Source organism: Notamacropus eugenii, chromosome 4 (genome assembly GCF_028372415.1).
Source record: "Notamacropus eugenii isolate mMacEug1 chromosome 4, mMacEug1.pri_v2, whole genome shotgun sequence".
In the NCBI taxonomy this organism is placed as follows: Eukaryota; Metazoa; Chordata; class Mammalia; order Diprotodontia; family Macropodidae; genus Notamacropus; species Notamacropus eugenii.
Window position 1 is genome coordinate 201,845,652 of NC_092875.1, and position 22,451 is coordinate 201,868,102.

Consider the following 22,451-nt stretch of genomic DNA (forward strand, 5'->3'; position numbering starts at 1 on the left):
CTGGGCAAGTCATTCAACCCTGTTTGCCTCCGTTCCTCATTTGTAAAATGATGTACAAAAGGAAATGGCAAATCTCTCCAGTATCTTTGCCAAGAAATCCCCAAATGTGGTCACAAAGAGTGGAACATTACTGAAACAACTCAATAATGACAACTTTCTAGACAATGGGGGTATGAAGACAAAAATGAAACAGACTTTCCCCTTGAGAAACTTACTTTCTACTGGGAGGAATGCAACATATATACAGGGAACTAACAGTGGAAAATGCACTTTTGAATCAGAGGGACTGGGATCAAATCCTGTGTCTGTTACTCTCTGTGTGAACTTGGGCAAGTCACAGCCTCCTGGCCTTGGTAGCTTTATCTGTAAAATGACAGGGTCCAAGAGTTTAGTAAATACAAAGCACTGGGAATCGGTCAACTCTAACTCTGAATCTTTAATTCTAACTGCAAAGTAATTTTGGTGTTGGAGGAGAGCACTAGCAACTGGAAAGGGATCAAGATAGGCCTTTAGAAAAAGGTGGCACTCGAGTCCTTGAGGAAGGACTTGCAGGAAGTAGAGGTGAGGAAATAGTTTGTGTCGGGCATAGGGCACAGCCTGTGCAAAATCATGGAGACTGGGGATGGAATGCCACTTAAGGGGAACAGTAAATAGGCCAGTTTGGCTAGAAGAGGGCACAATGGGAAGTAATATGTAATAAGCCTAGAAAGGCAGGTCAAACAATCAATAAACATATATTAAATGCCTACTACATGCCAGGAACTGTGCTAAGTGCCAGAAATAGAAAAAGAGGCAAAAGTCCCTGTCCTCAAGGAGCTTATCATCTGATGGGGGAGACAACCCACAAACAAATATGTAAAAAGCAAACTACAGACAGGAAAAATAGAGAGTAATTAACAGGGAAAAGGCACTGGGATTAAGAGGGGTTGAGGAAGGTTTCTTGTGATTAGCTGTAGCTTTAAGGAAGCCACCCAGGGACATCAATAGTCCAGTCAAAGGAAGCAAAGGTTGATGCCAAATTGTGAAGGACTTCAAACACCAAACAGAGGGACTGTGTATTTTATCCAGAGGCAGATCTAGAAACTAACCCTATTGAGTTAGGCTATCAGTACTTGGCAATATTCCTTAATCTGCCTTATTTAAGTAAGATGTAGAGTGATGGCAGTAAACCATTAGTATGTTCAGCAGCTGATGGGGCAAAGGTGATTTGCTATTCGGTAACAGGCAGGAAATAAAGTAAAGAATCTAGAACCGAAAAGGGCACTTTTGATCAATAAGCATCTACTTACTGAACTTGGCTGCTTGGACTGACTACTGGGCCTGGCCCATTCAAAGTTTCAGAATTTAGCAGGGGAAACTAGTAAGACAAACCATGGAAGAGTGATAAGGTGCTCCTGCCCTGAAGAATATTTCAGTGGTCACTTGTGGACACAGGGGCATGTGGTTAAACAAGGAAAGGGAAGATTAGAGTGGAAGAGGCAGATTCTTTCCACCATATGTAGAGCCACCCAATCTCCCTACATCACCCCTTCTCAATCCAAGTCACCCCAGCTTTCCTCTTCTTCTATCCTCACCCAACTACAAACTAATGGGCTACGCACCCATCTATTGTCAGGCTAGCCTGTAATTAGTTTAACAGTAAGAAAGGTAAGAGTAAGTGCACGAGGGGCAGGCAGAGAGCAATTTGAGCAGACTTTAGGAGCTAAAAAATTTTGGTACAAAAAGCACCTAAGCAAAACTCTAAATCACTTAGAAAAAAGAAGAAAATGGCTTTGTGAAAAATACACCCAGCCTTAGGTTTTTCTAAGTTAAACAAATTACAAAATAAAAGGCTTTATTGCCTCAACTTAATTATAAACACTCACCCAAATTGCCCTTTGTGGGCTATGTGATGATAAAATCATTATTCTCTTTCCCGGAACAGTAACAATAAACAAGTTTAGAGTTCCCCAACTTCCCCACTGAGTCTGAGCCTTTCCAGCGGAGAATGTTTGTTAGCTTCCCTCCCAAGGGATAAACACCCAAGGCAATGACCCTCCCTAGTCTAGCATGCTGAGACCCAGAAGAGTTTTGTTAATTACAATGTCTGTTCCCAACCTACCCTAACCCTCCACGACACCGTCTGTGCAGTGACCCCTCTGCAAATTCCCCTGTTCCTTTTCGCTCTTTAGGTTCTACCCAATTTGGTTTTATTAGCCACCTAAATTCAAATTTTAATTATTTCGCCATGATATTTACACAGAATGAAAATATCTTCAAAAACTTTCTTAGCAACTCTGGGATGTTCAAGTTGATTTATGTGATGTTAGACACAAATGTTCTCAACACACCTATTAAAGTCACTTTCTACTAGATGCCTTAGGAAACTGGCTATTTGTTGAGAAGAGTTCATTAAATTACACTGTAGACTGCTACAAAAGAAATGGAACTATTTTAAGCAAACACCAAGTAGACAAGGGAAAAAGTTACTTCAATGTAACTGACTATAATAATTTTTAATTAATATGACACAGATACCAACTCACATAAAGGTATATAGTGTGTATCTCCTTTTTCTAATAGTACACTAATTTTCAAAACATTACTCCTACATGACACAGTTCCTGAATATATCTAATGACTTGAAATATTTTTTGTTTCATCCTCTGTAACATTTTTTTTCCACAAATCCAGAAGTTAAATTGTAAACAATTGTAAAAAACTATGTAAATCAATTCCTTTCCTTTAAGAAAAACAAATTTATGTTTAAACAAACATCATTACAGTAACTCAGGCCATTCTTCCACACACCTAATGTGAACACACGTAAATACAAACAGAATCCAAGAAATAATCAAATAGAATATGCATAGATTGTTTGATGTCTACTTGTTCTCATGGTGCAGTATCACAGCATGACTAGTGGCCAACACCGATCTGATTTTCTTTTAATGCTATGCAAAGTCCAGTACTAAAAGTCATATTCACCACCTCCTTACAGTATATCACATCTACAAAACGGTAGTAGGAAATACAAAATGCATTATATCAATGGTCTTCCCTCAAATCTCATACAAATCACCATTGTGTGTTTTTTATTATTTTGAGGAACTTATCCATTAAGATTTATTTACACTCTGCTAAACTGCAGCATGCGAGCTAGAAATAGACTTGGAGAAAGTCTGATGGCCAAATTCTGCCCTCAGAATTGCATGTACATGGCTCCCTCCCTAACAGGGCAATGAAGGCAGGAAGGAGATACAGCCAAAAGAAGGAATGTGGCCTTTGACAAACTGAAAATAAAACTGAAGAGCTGAAGAGATGGGCCAAAAAGGGTGCAGCTGAAAAACTGGTGAATATGTGCATGAAAATTTATAAGATGCATTGCATGAGGAATTTTTGCATGTAGACCAATGTGATATGATAGACAGCAACAGCCCTAGAGGTGTAGTTTTGGAGAGATAGCACAACAATTTTCCAGCAAAGAAGGATTTGCAAAGACAGATCTCATGGTCCCATTGAAGCAATAAATAAATAATGTTTGAAAGGTTTTAAATATCTTTGTCAAATAATTAGTTAAAGAGATAAATTAGAGTTAAAGACTTTTAAAAGTTCGTAATATGGCCTGGTAGCCTACACTAAGTACAGGTAATGCTTACTACTGAAATGGTCTCTCAAATAATAATACATTTTATGTAACTTCCTCCCTCCCCCCATAACTCTTGTTTAATATTTTGTTTTTATGAAAGTTTTTTAAAAGTTATTTATTTTATAGTATCTGAAAACTAAATATAAATTCAAAGGAATAAAATGATTTGTTACTATAATATCCTCACCCTTAAAGATAACTGGAATTTTTTTAATCTCTCCCCCCCAAAAAAAGATATTGTGATTTTGATGAAAAGATATCCTTTGAAGAATACCTAATTTTCATTTAATGTTCTTCTTAGTACTTATACACTATATTCTACCCTCTTTTCTTTAGTTAATAATAAGGACTAGAACTCTGTAGGCAAAAGATTTTTACTCACAAGACCTGATTCCTCATTGCAGGTTTGCAACCTACTCATTCATATATCCAGCAGGACAGAACAATTCTTCCATTTGTTGGGCGGGGGGCGGGGGGGAGAAATTATTAATATGTGATCACAGAGATCTTTTTTAACTTTAAAGCAACATTCAATTCTCAACAATCATCTTATGGCACAAAATATTCTTTCTGCACACAAAACATTAAGAAGCCACAAGCAGTGAATTTTTTTTCAAATTTTAGAAAATGTAATTGTTCTCTGTGGAGAGACTCCAGACTGCTACTCAGAACGCCCGACAGTTTCCTGTCAAGTTGCCACGGTGACAATGCTGCAGCAACATTGAGCAAGGCCGAAATAACTTGGAGAACAAGGGCATGTAGCCATGATGCCACTGCCACACCCCTCAAACAGCTGATGGGAAAATCAACTATTGAATTACAGATGAAGGGGAGCAGGATTTCCCTGCTCTTAAGTGGAAAGGGAAGCCCATTCCCTCCCCTCCTACAGAAGAGGGGATCTGAAAACCAGCATCAGCTGTACATCAGCTGTTTAATGAGTGGAAAGGGGATGATGTGTGATGGCTAACACTGTTGGTGGTGAAATTCACTCATTCAGTTATTCATTCCAGTCAACAGATAGTTCTTGAGTACCTATTATGTAGATAATCCTGCTAATCATTATGTGGCATACAAAGCATATAAGACAGGGTACCACACTAAACTGGAGTCACAAGCCCTGAGTTCAACATCCCATCTCTGCCACTTACTATCTGTGTGACCTTGAGTGAGTCACTTAATCTCTCTCAGGGCTTCTTAGTTTCTATTTCCCATCTGTAAAATGAGAAGTTTGGACTGAGCAACTGTTAAAGTCCTTCTGAGTTCTATGAGCCTATGACTTGCCTTCAAGAGCCTTATAAACCAGAAAGGACACATCACATTACACAGAAGTAACAATGAGGGGCAGTTTGGTGTTGCAGTGGATACAGTGGAAGGTCTGAAGACAAGAAGATATCTTCCTGAGTTCAAATCTGGCCTCAGACACTTGCTAGCTGGGTGACCCTGGTCAAGTCACCTAACCCTGCCTGCCTCAGTTTCCTCATCTATAAAATGAACTGGTGAAGGAAATGGCAAAACACTCCAGTATCTTAGTCAAGAAAATTCTAAATGTAGTGACGGAAAAGTCAGACACAACAGAACAACAATTAAAGGCAATCTAATTGAATAATGAACGAGGAATACAGAAAATAATAAAAAAAACAGTTCAGTGATGCTGGGAAGCAAACAAGTATAATACAATTTTGCAGTCCTCAACTTTGCCAATAAGTGTATATTGAGTATACGTATCCTTGCTCTCGAGTATTTTTCCAGTATCAACTTGTGCTTTACCGTTAGTGACTATTAGCAGTCTGTTATTGATTCAGCTGAAGTGGACCATAATGTCCCCACTTTGGAAGGCTTGGGCTAACAGGGATGAGGCAATAGCTGTACTTTTCAGTTCCTGCTGGCCAGTTACTCTTTTCTAGGTATAATTCTTGGTAGTTGATTATTTAAATCAACTCAAGCACTGCCTTGGCCTCTCAACCTCAGCCTAACACACTGTGAGAATTTAATACAGTAGTTAAGAAAGAAAAGAGAATTTGTTATATTCCCTAACAACTTCACTAAGCTACTAAAATAAGAAAACAAGAGAAAACTCAGGGTCTTCTTTGAAAAGTTTGAAGCCTAGTTCTCTGTTGTGAGATAATTTGCTCCCTCTCTTCTTTATGTATGTAAGGTCTGCCCGGGCTCCAAGGCTCAACTCAAATCCTATGTATAGTTTTGGGGAAACTGAAGTGATCTACTACCATCTTAATTAGGCCTTCAATGATTATTCAATCTGTTCCTCCTTTATTGGATATAGTATTCCACTGCTTGATTTCAACAGACAGCATGTTTTCATGGAAGTCAGTCAAATTAACAAGCATTTATTAAACACCTATACTATATGCCAGACAATGTGCTAAGTACCAGAAAGGCCCCCTCATGTTGGCATCAGGAGATATCTCAGTTCAGATTCAAATGACATATACTAGTATGACCTTAAACAAGCCACTTAAACTCATGGAGAGGTAATTTCTTCATCGTGAAGTTGGAACAGTGAGTAAGTTATGAACAAAGTGTTTTTGTTAACTTCAAAGCATTATGTGGAAGTGAGTTATTATTAAAAGAAAAAACTTGGGAGATCATCTAAGTCTCAGTGCACCCCAACTTTGCAAGTAAGGAAACAAAGGAATTTGTCACCCCTTATTTGTCAATTATTCTTTTTCATATATGTGAAACATGTGGCCCCGATAAGGCTATAAATCTCTTGAGGGAAGGCATTGTATTTATGGGGTCTACCACAGTAACCTTTTTTTTTTACAGTAATTGTTCAAACACTCAAGATTGGAGCAACTTTTGGTATAATAATAGCTAAATTTTATATAGCTAGCAAAGCACTTGACAAATATGATCTCATTTGAACCTCACAATAACTCTTTGAGGTAAGGTCTATTGCTTTTTCTATTTTTACAGATGATGAAACCGAGGCTGGCTTTAAGGGACTTGCCCAGGGTCACAGAGCTAATCAGTATCCGAGAACGGGTTTGAATTTAGGTCTTCCTGACTCTAGATCCAGTGCTCTATCCACTGCACCACCTAGTAAGTTGTTGATAATTCTAGACGGTATAATAATAGTATTACAAATATTATTTAATGTTTAATTCTTTATCTAATGGCATTAAATAAATTTTAAATTTAAATTAAATTAAAATTTAATATGGAAATAAATATTATGTTGTATTATTATATAAAGTAGACTTTTTCTGTTCCCTCAGAATAGTCTAAAGAATTGGGCTACCTAATAATGTTCACCACCACAAGGTTGCTTTTTCAACTAGATTGTCTAAACACTTGGTGGTTTTGCATGAAAACTTTGCTAAAGAATCTACCTTGAATTTTTCCCATTCTCTTCATTCACAGGAACACCAGTCTAAGTTCCAATTAGCACCCCTCCCAGGAACCAATCTGATAACCTCCTAAGTTCTTTTTCACCTTCCAGTCTCCCCACTCCAGTCCATCCTCCACACAGCAGCCAAGTGATGTTCCTAAGGAACAAGTTTGATCATGACACTCCCCTGCTAAATGGTTCCCCAGTTCCTTTAGGATCCTCTAGGATTTGTTTGGCATTTAAAGTCCTTTATACTCTGATTCTTGCCTACCTTTCTAGACTGATTTCACATTAGTCCAGCTCATGCAGTGTGTGTTCCTACCAATCTCACCTCTTTGCATGAAATTCTATTTATCTCCTCTTCTTATAAACCCTAGCTCCTCTCATGACTCATTCACAGTCACTACACCTCTTAAATCAAACCTTTCCTGATCATCTCCCCCAAAAAATTACTTTATTTTTCCTCCCTATATACTTTGTACTTAGCTGTATACATGCTTTATACTAGTTGTCAAACATCCTGCTTGCACATGCATGCATTTCATGGATACTCCTAAGTGTTGCTCAAACTAGAGTAAAATGGTACTGAGAAATATTGAAAAAAATAAATAAAAATACAACAGAACACAGAAAATGTTAATATGTGGTTTTCTGGAAGTCACATATGTATGGTTTAGTGGCATAATTTCTGTTTGAGTTTGACATCACTTTTGTTGTGTACCACCATCACCAACCCAAACTACTTGGGAGTGGGGGTGGGAGTGGAAAATGGCATCTCCAAAGCTGCTGCTTGGTTACCTTGTAAGCAATTGGGTTATAGTATGCCTGTGAGTTACATTTTGGTGTTAAAAGGGAAGAGGTTAAGAATATTCATAGTGCAGGGAAGTGAAGTAGAGAGAATATTGGGGAATAAGGGTAGTTGTGGCTGCGTTGGAGACAAGCCCAGAAGTTGACTATTATTGTCTAATGTTAAAAGTTTTAGTCATCACTTCCTAATACTATATCACTTGATGCTAAATTCACAAAATGGTGGCAAGAAATACAAAATACACAATGCCACTGACCTATCCTCAACTCTCAAACAGATCATTGAGTGCCTTTTGTTATCTTGAAGAATTTACCCATTAGGATATTCACCGGGTTAAACTATAACAATACAATGCTAAAAATAGACCAGGGAAAAGTCTAATAGCCAAATTCTGCTCTCAAAATTGCAGGGACATTTTGCCCCCTCACTAGCTTCTCACAGGATGATGAAAGTAATAGATACTGCTACAGGAAGAATGTGGCCTTTGACAAACTGAAAAAATAAAACTGAAACTGAAGAACCATGTCAGATAGGCCAAAAAACTTGTAGCTGAAATACAGTCTATCGACTGGCTTCACAAGCAGGGCAGAATGAGACTTATTTTCACACCTACCCATTGGTTGATCACACCCTCCCGGGATCAGGCAATAGGTGCTTAGGATCAGGCTACATTCCCCCAGGAAGCACTGACCCCCACTTTGGAGACCACCATTTTACAGCTGTTACTTAGTCCTCTTGTCATTCTTCTGTCTACACTTTACCTTGTCTATGCATTTCCTAAAATGTGGTGCCCATGACTCAATACAGTACTCCATAAAACATTTAACCAAGATGGTGTATGGTAGAACAATTGCCACTCTTGTTCTGGATGCTACGTCTTTATTTTAGAAGCTTAGGGTATAATTATGATGCAACAGAAAAAATGCCGGATTTGAAATAATAATAATTATTAAAATCATCCTTTCAGGTTTGCAAAGCACTTACAAATATTATCTCTTTTGGTCCTCAGAACAATGCAGTTGAGGTGGATTCTATTATTATCTCCATTTTACCAATGACAAAACTGAGGCTGAAGAAGTTTAGTTACTTGCCCAGGGTCACACAGCTAGCAAGGTTTCAAAGCAGGATTTGAACTCAGGTCTTCCTGTATCTTGAGTCCAGTTCTCTCTCCATAGTACCACCCAGCATAAGCTAAAAGCCAGGCTCCCCCACTTATTATCTGGTGGCCTCAGGCAATGAACTGAATCTCTCTAGACCTCTGTTCCCTCAACTACAAAATGAAGGGTCCAGACTAAATGAATTCTTAGGAGCCTTTGACTGCTAATTTTGTTATCCTAACATTCATAGTGAGCTTACAACCCCTAGAGCCCCCTGACCTTTTTTCACATGAATTGTCTAGCCACACACCCCTGGGCAATTCAGTATTTGTGAAGTTGACTTTTTTGAACTCAAGAATAAGAATTTACATTTGTAAATTTCATCTCATTTGGCACAGGTTCCTGTCCTCTGAGATCTTTTCTGGACCTGTCCTACTCTATGTTAGCTATCTTGTGATTTCAAACCCTGCCTCAGACACTTACATGTGTTACACGGGACGAGTCACTTAACAGTTGTCAGCCTCTGTTTCTTCATCTGTAGAGTGAAAAGTCTGACCTCTAAAATCCCTTCCAACTCTAAATTCATAATCTTGTGATTCCTCCAAGCCTCGTGTCACTCACAAATTTGAAAAGCACATCACCCACACCTTTCTTGAGGGTAATGATAAAAATGTTGATCATCACAGATACAAGAATAGTTCTCAGGGGACAAATCCTATTAAAGACCAAATCTACATTGGACATGGAATCCAAATATAAAGGTTCTAATCTTCATTCTGACTATTACTTATCCTTTTTTTTAACTGATTCCCTATGTATAATATATGGGAGACTAAAAGATTCCTGATTCTTTCCAAGAAAAATGCCTTATTTTTCTAGATTAATTAGGCTAATGGAAAGGACTAGATAAGAAAAAGTGTTTAAACTAGACCATTTCTTCTCAATATGTCATCTTTATAGAAAGATCTATTTAATTTGTAGGTTAAAAAAGAGATCCAACGAAAGCAGCAGCTATGTAGTATATAATAATAGCTAATAATAAGTGTATATGTGGTATATATACTATGTAGCATATTTAGTGCATCTATATATGATAGTTAACAAGGTTTATAAAACACTTTAAACACATTATCTGACTTTATTGATTTGATCAATCAATAAATGAGTATTTATTAACCCCTTTCTATATACTAGGCACTTTGCTAAGTGCAAGAGATATAAAGACAGAAGACAAATAATCCCTGTCCTCAAGTTGCTTCTGCTCTTTGAGGGAGGTAGACAATGTGCACATATATAATTCTGAGAAGCTAGTGAGAGGGCAAAATGTTCCTGCAATTTTGGACAGCTGGGGATATTAGGAAAAGCTTCAGGTAGAAAGTTTGGCTTGAGTCTAAAAGAAACCTAGGGATCCCAAGAGAGAGAGGTAAGGAGGGAAGGCATTCCAGACATGTAGGATAGCACCTACTAAGGCACAAATATGGACACTGTGTGTGCAGAATGACAAAGGCAGTATGGTTGAACCACAGAATTCACGGAATGGAATAATATGTAAGAAGACTAGATAGGTATGAAGGGGTCAGATTGTGAAAAGCTTTACATGCCAAACAGAAAGGGTAATAAGGAAATAGGGAGCCACTACAGTTCACTAGGAAGGTAGGGGCACAGAGGGAAATGGTGTTTAAAGAGGATAAAAGGAATGTAGGAACCTGAATTTTAGAAAAATCACTTTGGTGTCTGTGTGTAGGATAGATTAGAATAAAAAGAAGATTCAGTTACTGAAGAAGAAAATAAGATGCTTGCAGTAGTCTGGGCAAACAACAATGATGAGGGCTTCAATTAGGATGGTGATTGCATGAGTCCAGAGGAGAAATGTGCATGAAATGTTGTAAAAATAGAAAACGATGAGATCTGGCAACCAATTGTCCATGTAGGGTGAGGGAGAGTGAAGATGACAGCAAGTTTTCATACCTAAGTAACCAGAAGGAGCATGATTCCCTCAGATAAGGAAATTTGGAGGAAGAGTAGGTTTGGAAGGAAAGACAATGAGCTTTATATTGGAAAGATAAGGAGATAAGGACCAGAGATCTAATTTTAAATGTCCAGTAGTGCGATTCATGATGAGACCCTGGCAAACAGCTGCTAATAACAGCCCCATTTTACAGATGAACAAGAAAGAAGGCTCTATGGATTTGGATCTGGAGTCAGAAGGTCTAGATTCCAATTCCATCCTACTTACAGTTTGTGTGACATTGGGCTAGTCATTTGGACTCTCTGGAAGTCAAGTGAGAAGGTGGACCTAGACCAGGAGTGGGGAACCATAAAACAAATCCCTGTTCTATGAAGTTTGGCTTCAGTTAAAGGGCTGCACTAGAGGGCCATAGATGGCCTCCAGGCCACAGGTTCCCCACCCCTGACCTAGATGGTCTTGGAGGTTATTTCCACTGCTAAATTCTGTGATCTAATGAACACAGCCATGGTGGCTGAAGGCTTTGGCCATGAGAGATGATAGGTATTAACTTTAGAAATCTAGAGGGCTAAGTTATTGAGCCGAAACTATAATAGCGTCAAAGTAACAACAACTGACAAAGTTAGACGACTCTGTTAAGTTATGGTACCTTTGAAACACATATACGTGATTATTCAACAGAGGTGATCACTTCTACTTAGTACTGAAAATCATAGCCGAAAAAAAGCATGTGATACTACGCATGTATGGATAAGTACATTCTTCAAGTTTATCCAAGAGTCTAAGTCAAAGATCAACAAATCAATTTATATATAACTCATCAGTTATAAAACCAATACAAATGATTTTTTTCACTTAATTAACTATGAATAAATTATAAACAAACTAGTTATTTTAAGATGGTAAAAAAAAATTGCAGGAAAATGAGATTGATTGGGCCTAGTGATCTACAAGCCATAATATGGTTAGGAAAACAGTATGCAGAATGTCCCCAAAGTCTTGGACCACTTTGTATGTTGTAGGTCAAAGAAAACACTGTCATTTAAAAAAAAAAAAGATTCTGTTTTCAAATATAGATAATAAGAAGAACTAATGAATAGACATTTTTCACCAAAGGAAAGAAGTTAGAGATAGAACAAAAGTTGCAGTATTTGAATAGCTGTTAAAGATATCTGTTAATGAACTGAAAAATGGACTTTATAGTGAAGTGGAAAAATACTAATGAAACACATTTATTCAAAGACTGAGAGGATTAAAAGGAAACCCTGAAGGAACTTAGAAAACCAGGAAAGTGAGCAAGGTTAGGGGCCGCTTAAAATCAAAGCAAGTAAATGAAAACTACTTCCCAAAGGTAATTTATTGAATTCTTAGGAATGGTCTAAGGAGCCTCTAATATCCCTTCCACGTAGTATTCTATTTCCTCCAACCCCATTCTCCCTCCTACTGATCTCATAAGCCTAGAGATCTGTGACCAGGAAGGGGGATAAAAAGCAAACTGATCAGTACAGGAGTTCAGTGACAGAGTTGGTAACTAGGAGCAGACAATATCTCAGACAATATCTGAAAAAGTTAACAACAACAACAACAAATGAACAAGATCTTAGACTTAAGAAAGGAGTAGAAGATGACCTGGAAAATATTATGCATCTATTATATTAAATTGAGGGTCTTTGCTTGCCAAGAATACTGCATTTAGTTTTCAACACCTCACTTCAAAAACCAGAAGCAGAGAGAATCTCTTTAAAAAGCCAACAGAAAGGGGCAGATTCAGGAAAAAAGGGTGATGCTTGTAGTTTGGAAAGAAGGCTAAGTAAAGAAGTGCCTTAGGTAGACAAAGAGAAAGCTGAATCACAGACTAGTTACACTCTACTTTTTTATTTAGAGCAACATAGGAATGTTTGATGGATTTCCAAGTAAGCCAAGTGTCAGTCTACCTTACTAATCAGTCTAATTCACAAAAATCAGAGATAGAATCTCATGGAATCTGGAAAACCGCATTTGGGTGTCATCCTTCATTTGGGTTGGTCCAAAGAAATGGGGCAGAAAAACATACCCTCAATTAATGGAATCGACCAAAAAGAATGAGATTCTGTAACAATTTACAACACTAAATCTTGTTGGCACACTTTGGAAATGATTAAAAATGAATGACAAGAAAGTATGATGGCCTCTACAATTACTATACAATGTGGATGAAACTAAAGAAGTTTCATTATTACACTTCTTTTCACTGTCAGCTCATGAGCTGAGGAGAAATGCGTGGAAAACCCTTCCCCATTTGTAAAGCACTGTCCAAGTGACCCAGTGCATTCTGGGCCTTTTATGCCTTCCTCAGTTCCCTCTGGCAGAGGCCATTGACCATCTGTTTCAGTGTGGCAATCTCCTTGTCTCTGTAGGTGACTTGTACATGTTTTTGAGTAAATAAAATAAAGACCAGTATGACATTGTGGAAACATAATTTTGAAGGCTATATACTGATTCTCATGACATAACACAGAGATGATTTTCTTTCAAGGCTGAAATCCTTAGTGAGGGCATATATGCCAACTGCTTTGTTTATTTGTCGGAGGACTCACAATGTATGGCCACCAAGATTTTAGAAAACACCTTCAGTGTAAAGGTTCTTTGAACCTTTAAGACAACAGAGACCTAAACAAAATCTTTCCACCCCTAAGCCCTAATAGATCATTAAACTGAATTTATTGTCCATCATCCTGGTAGGCAGTCTCCTTGGCTCAAGAATCTGGGACATCTACTCTTTCCCAGGCCTCCAAGTCCCAAGAGATTGGGATTTTGTTGAGACTGTCTCCTCAAATCAGCAGTGGCCCAGAGGGGGGTAAAGGGGGAAACTGGGAAAAGGAAGGGCCAGAAAGAAAGCCTGACCCTTTGATGAAGGAGATAAGAACTGAGCCAGGCTCCTCCTGCAGCCAGAGGTGGCAGGGGAGGATCCTAGAGGAGCCCCATGGGCCATCGTATGTTTTCTCTCCCCCCTTCCCCCATTAAGTACCAGGGACTTCTCTTTTGAATCCCATCCCACTTCCAAGGCACAAAGAAGTGCAGGCCCTAGGAACTGTCTTCCATGCTCAGACAGGTGGGGGGAGACGAGGAGACGAGCAGAAATGAAACAGAAAACCTCTAGTCCCATCACTTCATGTAGTGGCGGTAGTGGCGGCAGTGGAGGCAGCGGTAGGCGCAGCCAGGAGCACGCACAAGTCTCAGCTCCGCAAATGTCACAGCGTCCAAGAGCTCTTGCTCCTGTCCCGGGGTGCTTGGCTAGGCAGCCCACACTCACTTGCAGCCTGCCAGACCCTCCCGCTCCTCTGCTCCCTCCTGGAGCACTTGTCACCAGAGGGCGATTTTATTTGAGAGAGCGGGGAGGAGGAGGTACACTCAAAGAGGGACCTCTCTGCGCCTGGTCCCTCAAACCAGGAAATGCAAAGGTTATCTCACACTCCCCCAAACACCTATCCTGCAGTGCCCTGCCGTTGTGTCTCCTGAACCTGAGAGAAACACACCCCCCCAACACACACACGCACACACACATTTCTACTTCAGCCTAGAGGCTGGGCCATGATTGAGCCTAGAACCAGGCCAGGCCAGACCTGGCTAGACCCAAATGCTCCCTTCACGCTCCCCACCCACCCAGTCCCTGATCTCCCTTGCCTCCCCCTGCTTTCCCACTGTCCCTGCTCCCCCAAAACCAGTCCCTGTCTCCGTCCCCCAATGCCTCAGAAGGAGGGCAACAAAACACCGGAAAACGGGGACTGGGCACAGGAGATGAAGGGGTGGGGGTGGGATGGGGGTAGGAAGAGTGAGAGATGGGAGTCGCGCTTCACCCACCTTTGCCTGCCCCGGAGGTGCCCTCGTCGGCCTGGTTAAACTCGAAAAGGAAATCAAAGTCAAACTCCTGGTCTTCTTCCAGACCGGTCATGTCTGAATCTCTGGGGGAGAGAGACACTGCCTCCCCTTCTCTCTCCCGCCTCTCCCTCTACTCTTTTCCTAAAGTTTGTAGTGCTATTGGGGTTTGGGTCTGTTTGTTTTTTTGAGAGGGGGTGAAGAGAAGGAGCTCTTATTAGCCTCTTGTCCTCCTCTCCGGCGAAGCCGCCCGAGGACCCCGACTAGCCAAGTGCAGACGCCTCCTGAAAGACCACGGGAGCAAAGGGGAAGAAGGTGGAGTTGGAGCAGAGGAAGAGGAACGAGGAGCAACTTTCTTCTAGCCCTCGACTCGGTGACTGCCTGCCTCTCCCTGTCTAAACCTCCGGCTGCTTCTAAGTCCCTGGGACACCTGTTGATCCACTATAGGAGAGAGGGAGAGGGGGAGAAAGCCTTGACTCCGCTCCGCTGTCCCCAGCCAGAAGGGTCGCTGGCCCAGGCGGTGAAGTTCCCCTCCGGGCCAGTCTCCCCCTCTCTCTCCCTGCTCCCGGCTCAGTCCTCTCTCTCTCTGGCTCTCCACCCCCGCCTGTTCTTAGCAAAGAGGGTGTAATTCAATCGCTCGGGGCTGAAGGACCAGGTAGAGAGAGCTGAGCTCCGCTCCGCGGCTGCTGCCGCCTCTGCTGCAGGCGTCCTCTTGGGCTGTAATGTGACTCTCACCCTGTACCGCTCTATCTCCCTCCCTTCTCTTCCCTCCCTCTCTCTCCCTCTGTTGATGTTTCCGGGTTTATATAAACAAGCTGCTCTGCAGTCCACCCGGCTTCCTTGTTTTAAAATAAACTCTCTACGTAAGTTAAAGCAAAAGCCCTTTTATTTTTTTTTCCTTGCTATCTTTTGACACGGCTGGCCTCCCCCTTCCCCACAGTGAACAGTGAGGAGGGAGGTGTGTGTGTGTGTGTGTGTGTGTGTGTGTGTGTGTGTGTGTGTGTGTGTGTGTGTGTGACTGTTCATCTCTCATCTCCCCTTATGGTCTTTCCAAACTTCTGAATTTCATATAACTACATGACTTCGATTCAAGTCCCCCTCCCCTCCACACACACAAAATACACACACACACACACACACACACACACACACACACAGACCCTTCACTCCTCAAAAGCTAAACACATACTCTGAAACTTTAAGCTCCATTTAGACCCGCTGCGACCCAAGCTTCACAGTGCAATATACCTTCCATCATGTTCCCTTCATTACCCTTTCACTTTGTTCCATTTTTCTAACTCTTTTAATCTAAATACAAGGCTGATAAAACTGGGGAAAATCTCTGGACACACAGACTGATGCTTATTAACTACAAATCATGAAACTTGAAGGACAGAAGAAGGGAATCCTAGAGAAAGATGAGGCGCATATCGTCAGTCATCATGACAACATATATTACTTCAGTTTCAAGTTGCAGAACCAAACTAGCCTTTTCCCCTTGGCTAAGTTATTCTGATGCAGTCCAATGCCCTTCCCAATAGTCCAAGAGTCATAATTTACCAGTGTGTCGACAATTATATTCGAAAGGGAAAGGATGGTGACTTGATTGAAAGAGCTTCTGGAGGCCAATATATGTGCCGGTTACAATGTATTTTGTTAACATTGAGTTTTGTTTCTAAACACACCTATGACAAAATTCACTTCAAAGTGCTGAAGTAGGCTGAGGAGATGATACTGATGAGAATTATGATGAGGATAATAGCTGCAAGACTTATCTGGTGCCTAAACTAGCTCTTCAAATCCAGAGTGATATAAAAATGGATTAGTGTATGCCTGCGTGAAAGTTGGTGTTCTGATCACTGAAGAGTTCTGTGTAGTTTCTATAAAATGAAGCTCAACACATATGAAAAAAGTTAACATTTTCCTACTTCTTTTAAAGAGACCTAACTTAGGGCCACTGAAGGCCTTTCTTTAAATCCAGGATTTTGAAAAACCAATAGGAAGGACTATAATTCACCTTGTCTCCTTGGAGTAAGTTAACTTACATCTCTAACTAGCTCTGGAATCTACTACATGCAAATACTTTCAATGGTCCAGAAGCCAGGTCTAAGCTGAACTTGTAGATCTCCCAGAGTTTAAGGCTGGATTTCAAAGAAATACTTTTTCCAAGTAGTTATGGAAGATTCTTGCAACTCAGAATCATAAACTTAGGGAATACCATTTTCCAGGCCCCATGGCTAAAAGAATTATCAGGAAGTGCCAGGAAAATCTAGCTTTTTCCATAAGGATGGATTATGTATTTTCTTTTTTTCTTTTCATAATTAAGTACTGTATTGCTTACAAATTGTTTATTAAGCTTTTACACAAGGCTGGCACACATCTGCCCTTGGTTTTGCTTCGGGCGTTTTACTTACAGGCTGATGTTTAACTTGTGGTAACCATTGACTTGTGTTAGCATTGTTCAGACCATTCCCTTTCTTAAAAAAAAAAAAAAAAAAGCAAGTGACCCATTCTTTCTTTTCAGTGATAACTCCAAAGTTTAAAAATATTTTTTCTGTGTATGTGGGTCTTTGTGATGTATCCACTGGTGAGCAATTTTGTGAATTCTTTGTAGTATTTCTTTTTTTCTTTTTTAATCTTCCTTTGCTCCTAGCTGTTGTTCTAACTTTCAGGACTGAATCACCAGTGTGTAAAGGCCTTGGCACCCAATTAAAACCACCATCTGGTACAGCAGGGGAATGAAAGATCATGGAGGTAAATTAATGGTGAGGAGGGTCTGAGAGACACAAAAGGAGGACCAGGGACAGTGGTAAGGGTATCATGTGCCACTCTAAAGGCTAATAAAAATGAATCTTACTGGGGACTCATTGACCCTGCCATTTGGTGAGAGGCACCAAAAAAACAGGATACTTCCCAGATGTTTTTCCTTCAGTGATCCTCAGTTCCTGATTTCTCCAGTGATAAACTCTATTCTAGTCTGGTCTGATTTATTTTGTAATAACAATCCCCAGTTAAAGAGAGATGGTGGTGAGTTTGGTGGGTTTTTATTGTTGTTCAGGGTTCTTTTTAAAAAAAAATTTTAATAGAGGATTTGATTTCTTTTGAAAAATCCATTCTCATTTTTCACATACACACACACACACACACACACGGAACACCCACACTACAGTTCCAAAAGTCCTTATTATCTGTTTGGGCTATGTCTGCTAAAACCATGTCCCAGGCTTCTTCAGAGATGATAAACTTACCTACCTCCTTCCACACCCGTAGGTTACCTCCTGATTTCATCACTCCCTAACTTACAGGAAAACAAGAATGTTTGTTTACCCCGTGGCCAGATACACTAATTTCCAATCCAGTTTCACCTCCCTTTAAAATGGAAAAACAGAAAAATGTGGGGCAAACCTGGAAAATACCCTCTCTCTATTCTTTCCCAGTACCATATTCCGGTCTAGCTACCACATGTGCCTCACATCTTCCAAATGGTTCAGAGTGATTTGGCTGGGGTTTGATTTGCCCATTCAGCAGATATTAGTGTCTCCATTGAAATGTTTAGCTTGGCCCACTTCCTCACTGAAGCTATGTGATGTTAATAGGATACAAAGCTCAAGTGTTGGGATGTGATAAGGCTAGGTACAAGCCTATGCCATTTACAGATCTGGGTTAGAAAACAACTCCATTAAATTAAGTAGTGGGAGAACACAGAAAGCTTTGTTTGGTTTAGTTCTTTAGAACCCTTGGGGTGTTCTGTGGGATGAAGAAACTTCTTGAATGGGTGAGTACCTGCAGGGCCTAAAAGGACTAGTTCTCCGTTTTCCTCACACTTTGAAAATCAGCCACAACGCTTTTGGGAACAACAGTTTTTAATGAGCTTCAACCCAGATGCTTCTAGACTTTTGGGAGATGCCAAAGAATCACTGAGATGCTCTGTGACCATCTGATGTTTTAATCACTCTTTCCATCAGAACTGAGTAATGGAATAGTCTCTGTATTTTATACTAGTGCATAAAATAATATCTTCTCCTCACCCAAATCATCAGGCAGTGGTAGACCTTCATTTACAAGGAGCAATTTGCTCATTGAAGCGTTTGCCTATGTATTTACAAGATTAGATCATACTTTCTGGTTGGTCTAATTTTTTAGTCCTTCTAAAATATATCAACACTCATTTATTCAAGCTAATTCCCGAAGATAGCTTGTGACGTTTTAGTAGAGATATTTATAAATGTTTTCTTAATGAGAAAACCATAAAAACCTCTCCTTTTAAAAGTTGCCTCTTTCCTTGTGAAAGATGTTTACTTTTTAGAGGATGGAATACTGAAAGTTTGTTTTGAATACAGTGAAACCTAGACTGTATTATGTCCAACATCCTTAAGAACTAGGTAGGAAGCACTTTCAAACAAATGTGTTCTAGGCTTTCCAAAACCTTTCTATTGACAAAAATCACTTCTTGAACATTCTTAGAAGACTTGTAAAGGAGCAAAAAAAGTGAGCAAGCCCTAGGTGATGCCACAGGCGCTGAAAAATATTGACCAATAATACTTATATGGAGTTGGATGTTTATACGTATATGGGGTCTTTCATTTAAAATAATTCCAAGAGCAAGGGACCTTTAAAACTGACAATATTTGCAAACTGATGGACTACAATAGTGGTAATCATACTTGAAAATAATAAAATCAAAGCATTTCATTTATACTGCCAGTCACTAAAGTTTGGCCCTTGGGAGAAAGAGAAGCAATCACTCATTTGACAGGAAAGACTTGCTTTTTAAAAACAATTTAAGCAAAGTACAGCAGTTGTGTTTAAGGAGCTTAGAAACTGATAAGTAATCACAAGTTTATACTAACCAATTAACATTTCAAAAGTATAATATTAAACATCCGTTACTAGATTGTTTTCAAATAACTTATTCTGAAGACTACTCTAGGCAGGATTTTTTTTCCTTTTCCTTTTTTTTTTTTTTAAGGGGAGAGGAGGCGGATTTGGAGTGGAACAAGTAAACTGTGGCCAAAATCTTGAGCACAGAAGTTATGAATTACAACTCAAAGCTACAAATTCAGGAGAATCCCATAATTATTTTTAACTTAATTAGCGGTTACTTGATAGGAAATAAAAACTACTTTCCAGGTGTCAATGCCTACTCTCCATTTCAAAGGCATGCGGGTGATTTTCCCCACAATAATGAAGAGCACAAATAAACTTGGCTGACAGTTTCCAAACTGTCTTGCAAAATTTTCTGAAATGGTTTTCTAATTTTTGTAAGAATAAAGTGGTTTTAATTAAATGGTAACAGGTTTTATTTTATTTGATCATGTCATGAGCCAGATGTGCCTGTCATTGTCCCTCCCATTTAATGCCTTAACTGGACACAACAAGCTGCATTCAATCTGCAAAGTGCAACTTGTCAACATTCATATAAAAGACTTACAGATAGAGAAAGGCAACAGTGTTCGCAATCTTAAAGATTATGTTTACTCTAAACCAGCTATTCCAATTTTGGTCTCTCTTTTCTCAAAGAAGCGACATTGTATCCTAAAGTAAAACGCATTGTTTTGTTTTGATGGCTCTAACCCCACAAAAGAAAAAAAGGGCAAGCACGACTATTGCATTTTTCCCCTGAGTTTCCTACAGTCTTAGTCCAATTTAAGCATCCAGAAGTGAAGGCCAAGTTCGTGCAGTCAGCGCAAGAGGAAGAGGAGACACCTATTGGCAAGAAGTCGCATTCAAAATCAAGGCTGCTTTGGGGAAACACCAGGGGGACACCGCTTCCCAATCACTGCAGCCAGCCAGCGCCAGCAGCTCCGTCAAAGTCCGTGCGCCTCCTTCTCCAGCCTCAGTGCGCCCCAGGTGCCCCTAGCCTCCTCGATACAGTCACCTCCGTCCTCCTGCCCATCATCTGCCCATCTACTCTCAGCGCTCCCCCAACTCCCAGTTTAGACCCCCGAACGCTTCTGTATTCCTCTACCCCGCCCTCCAAAAGCTCCAGAATTCTGACCAGAACCGGCGAGAATCGGCAAAGTTACATGTATCAAATAAAGAATGGGAGAAGGAGAGGGGAGGGGGAGAGACAGAAATCGATGAATTTACCTTCTTCAGCTGATTTCATGGTGGTGGCAGCCGCGGTGAAAGGGCAAGAGGAGGACTGCAAATCCACCAAAGTTTCTCTCCCGCAAGCTGGAGCCGGAGGTCCAAATGGAAACTTGGAAGACACTGGAAAGCTGGTGCTTGGCATCCACTCGGCAGCGGTGTGAGGAGGTGGTGGGTCTCCAATCTCTCTCGCGCTCGCTCTTTTTCGCTCCCTCTCGCTCTCTGCGTTCCCTTCCCTCCCGCCCACCCGCTCTCCCTCCCGCCGGCTCTTTCTCCCTTCTACCGGTCCCCTTTTCCTCAATGTTTCTCTCACTCACTTTCCGTCTCTCCCCTTTACCCCGCGCTCCCCGAGGCCGTCTGCTTTTTTCCCTCTTTTTTCCCCCTCGTAATGTAGAGAATAACTGGAGTTTGTGTCTTCCAAGTGGAAACCCAAACGCTTTCCACCTACGGAAAGGGAGAAAAAAGCCCTTAAGCTAATAGCAGCCTTCCCCAGTGAAATGTCATTGAGGTGCGTGTATGTGCGCGCCTGGGTTGTAAAGAGCACCAACTAGCGCTGTGGCTGCTGCTGCTGCTGCGGCGGCGGCTGCTGCTGCTGCGGCGGCGGCTGCAGTCCTGATTAAGAGAGGGAGGGGGGAGAGAGCACTTGGGAAGTTTATTCTTCTCTTTCTCTCTCTCCCCTCTCTTTCTTGCCCTCTTTTCCTCTTTCTCTCTCTTTTTCTTTCCCTGTCTTATTCAGTGGTGTTTATTTTGCCCAGTGAGTTTGAAGTCTCTAAGTCTCTCTCTGACGCAGGGCAGCTCTCTCTGCCTGCTGCCTTTTTAAAGCTGGAAAACACCCTCCCCGCCTCCTCTCCTCACACCCCCCTCCCCTCCCCGTGACATCACAATCCTGCCAGCTCCCCTCTTCGGCAGCAGTCTGCGAGGAGCCAGCAGGAGGCAAGAAAAGTCTTCGATACAAGAACAAAAGTACTAGAGTCGTTGTCCTTTTCCTCCTTATCACCTCTCCCCCTCCCCACACACCCCTCACCCCCACCACTGCCACCTTCGCCTGCTACTTCTTAAAGCTGCTTCTGGTGTCGTGAGGTTGCTTCACAAAGTCACATTTCTAATAGGCACATAAATTAGCAAACTAATTAAAATCTTGAAAGTCTCTCTGTGTATATGTGAGTTTATATAAGCAGCGCACTTATTTAATGAAAGAAGAAGGAGGGAGGAGTGGAAGGGGAGGAGGATGGTTTTACAGAGAGAGCCTTGCATGCTGAAGTCATTATGTAAAATAGCAGGCTTCCCCCACTGGAAATTTGGAAAAGAGCTTCAACTGGCAGGCAATAGAAAGGAAAATCCCATTCCGTTAAATTACTAACAGACTTGATGGATTTGATTTCAATCGCCGAGATTTGTTGTTGTTGTTATTATTATTATTATTATTATTATTATTATTATTATTTATGGTGATGTAAATATCTCAGCAACAGTTTGCCCGATTGCTTGCACTGCCCAGTAGTAAAGAGTGTCGGAGGAATGTGCCCAAATTATCAAGCTACCTCTTCTTTCCACCCTCCCCCATCCCTGTCTTGTGACCCAACCTTAGCCCATATAGGGTGGTATTTTACGGGAGAAACTATGGAGATTTTAAATAAGTGTATGTAGCCTACCCTGGG

At 40.7% G+C, this 22,451-nt stretch overlaps 1 protein-coding gene across 4 annotated transcripts in view; it reads right to left on the bottom strand.

Annotated features, from left to right (window-relative positions):
* NFATC1 (nuclear factor of activated T cells 1) overlaps window positions 1–21,024 on the bottom strand; it is a 205,011-nt gene extending 183,987 nt beyond the window's left edge. For 3 of the 4 annotated variants that reach the window (XM_072604047.1, XM_072604044.1, XM_072604048.1), the window contains exon 1: window positions 20,794–21,024. In XM_072604047.1, coding sequence (XP_072460148.1) covers window positions 20,794–20,938 — 145 coding nt within the window. In that variant the 5' untranslated portion in view covers window positions 20,939–21,024. Of the gene's footprint in view, window positions 1–14,688; window positions 15,265–20,793 lie in introns of those variants that run through there. The other variant, XM_072604046.1, reaches the window with a different exon arrangement.
* Window positions 21,025–22,451: the final 1,427 nt, after the last annotated feature.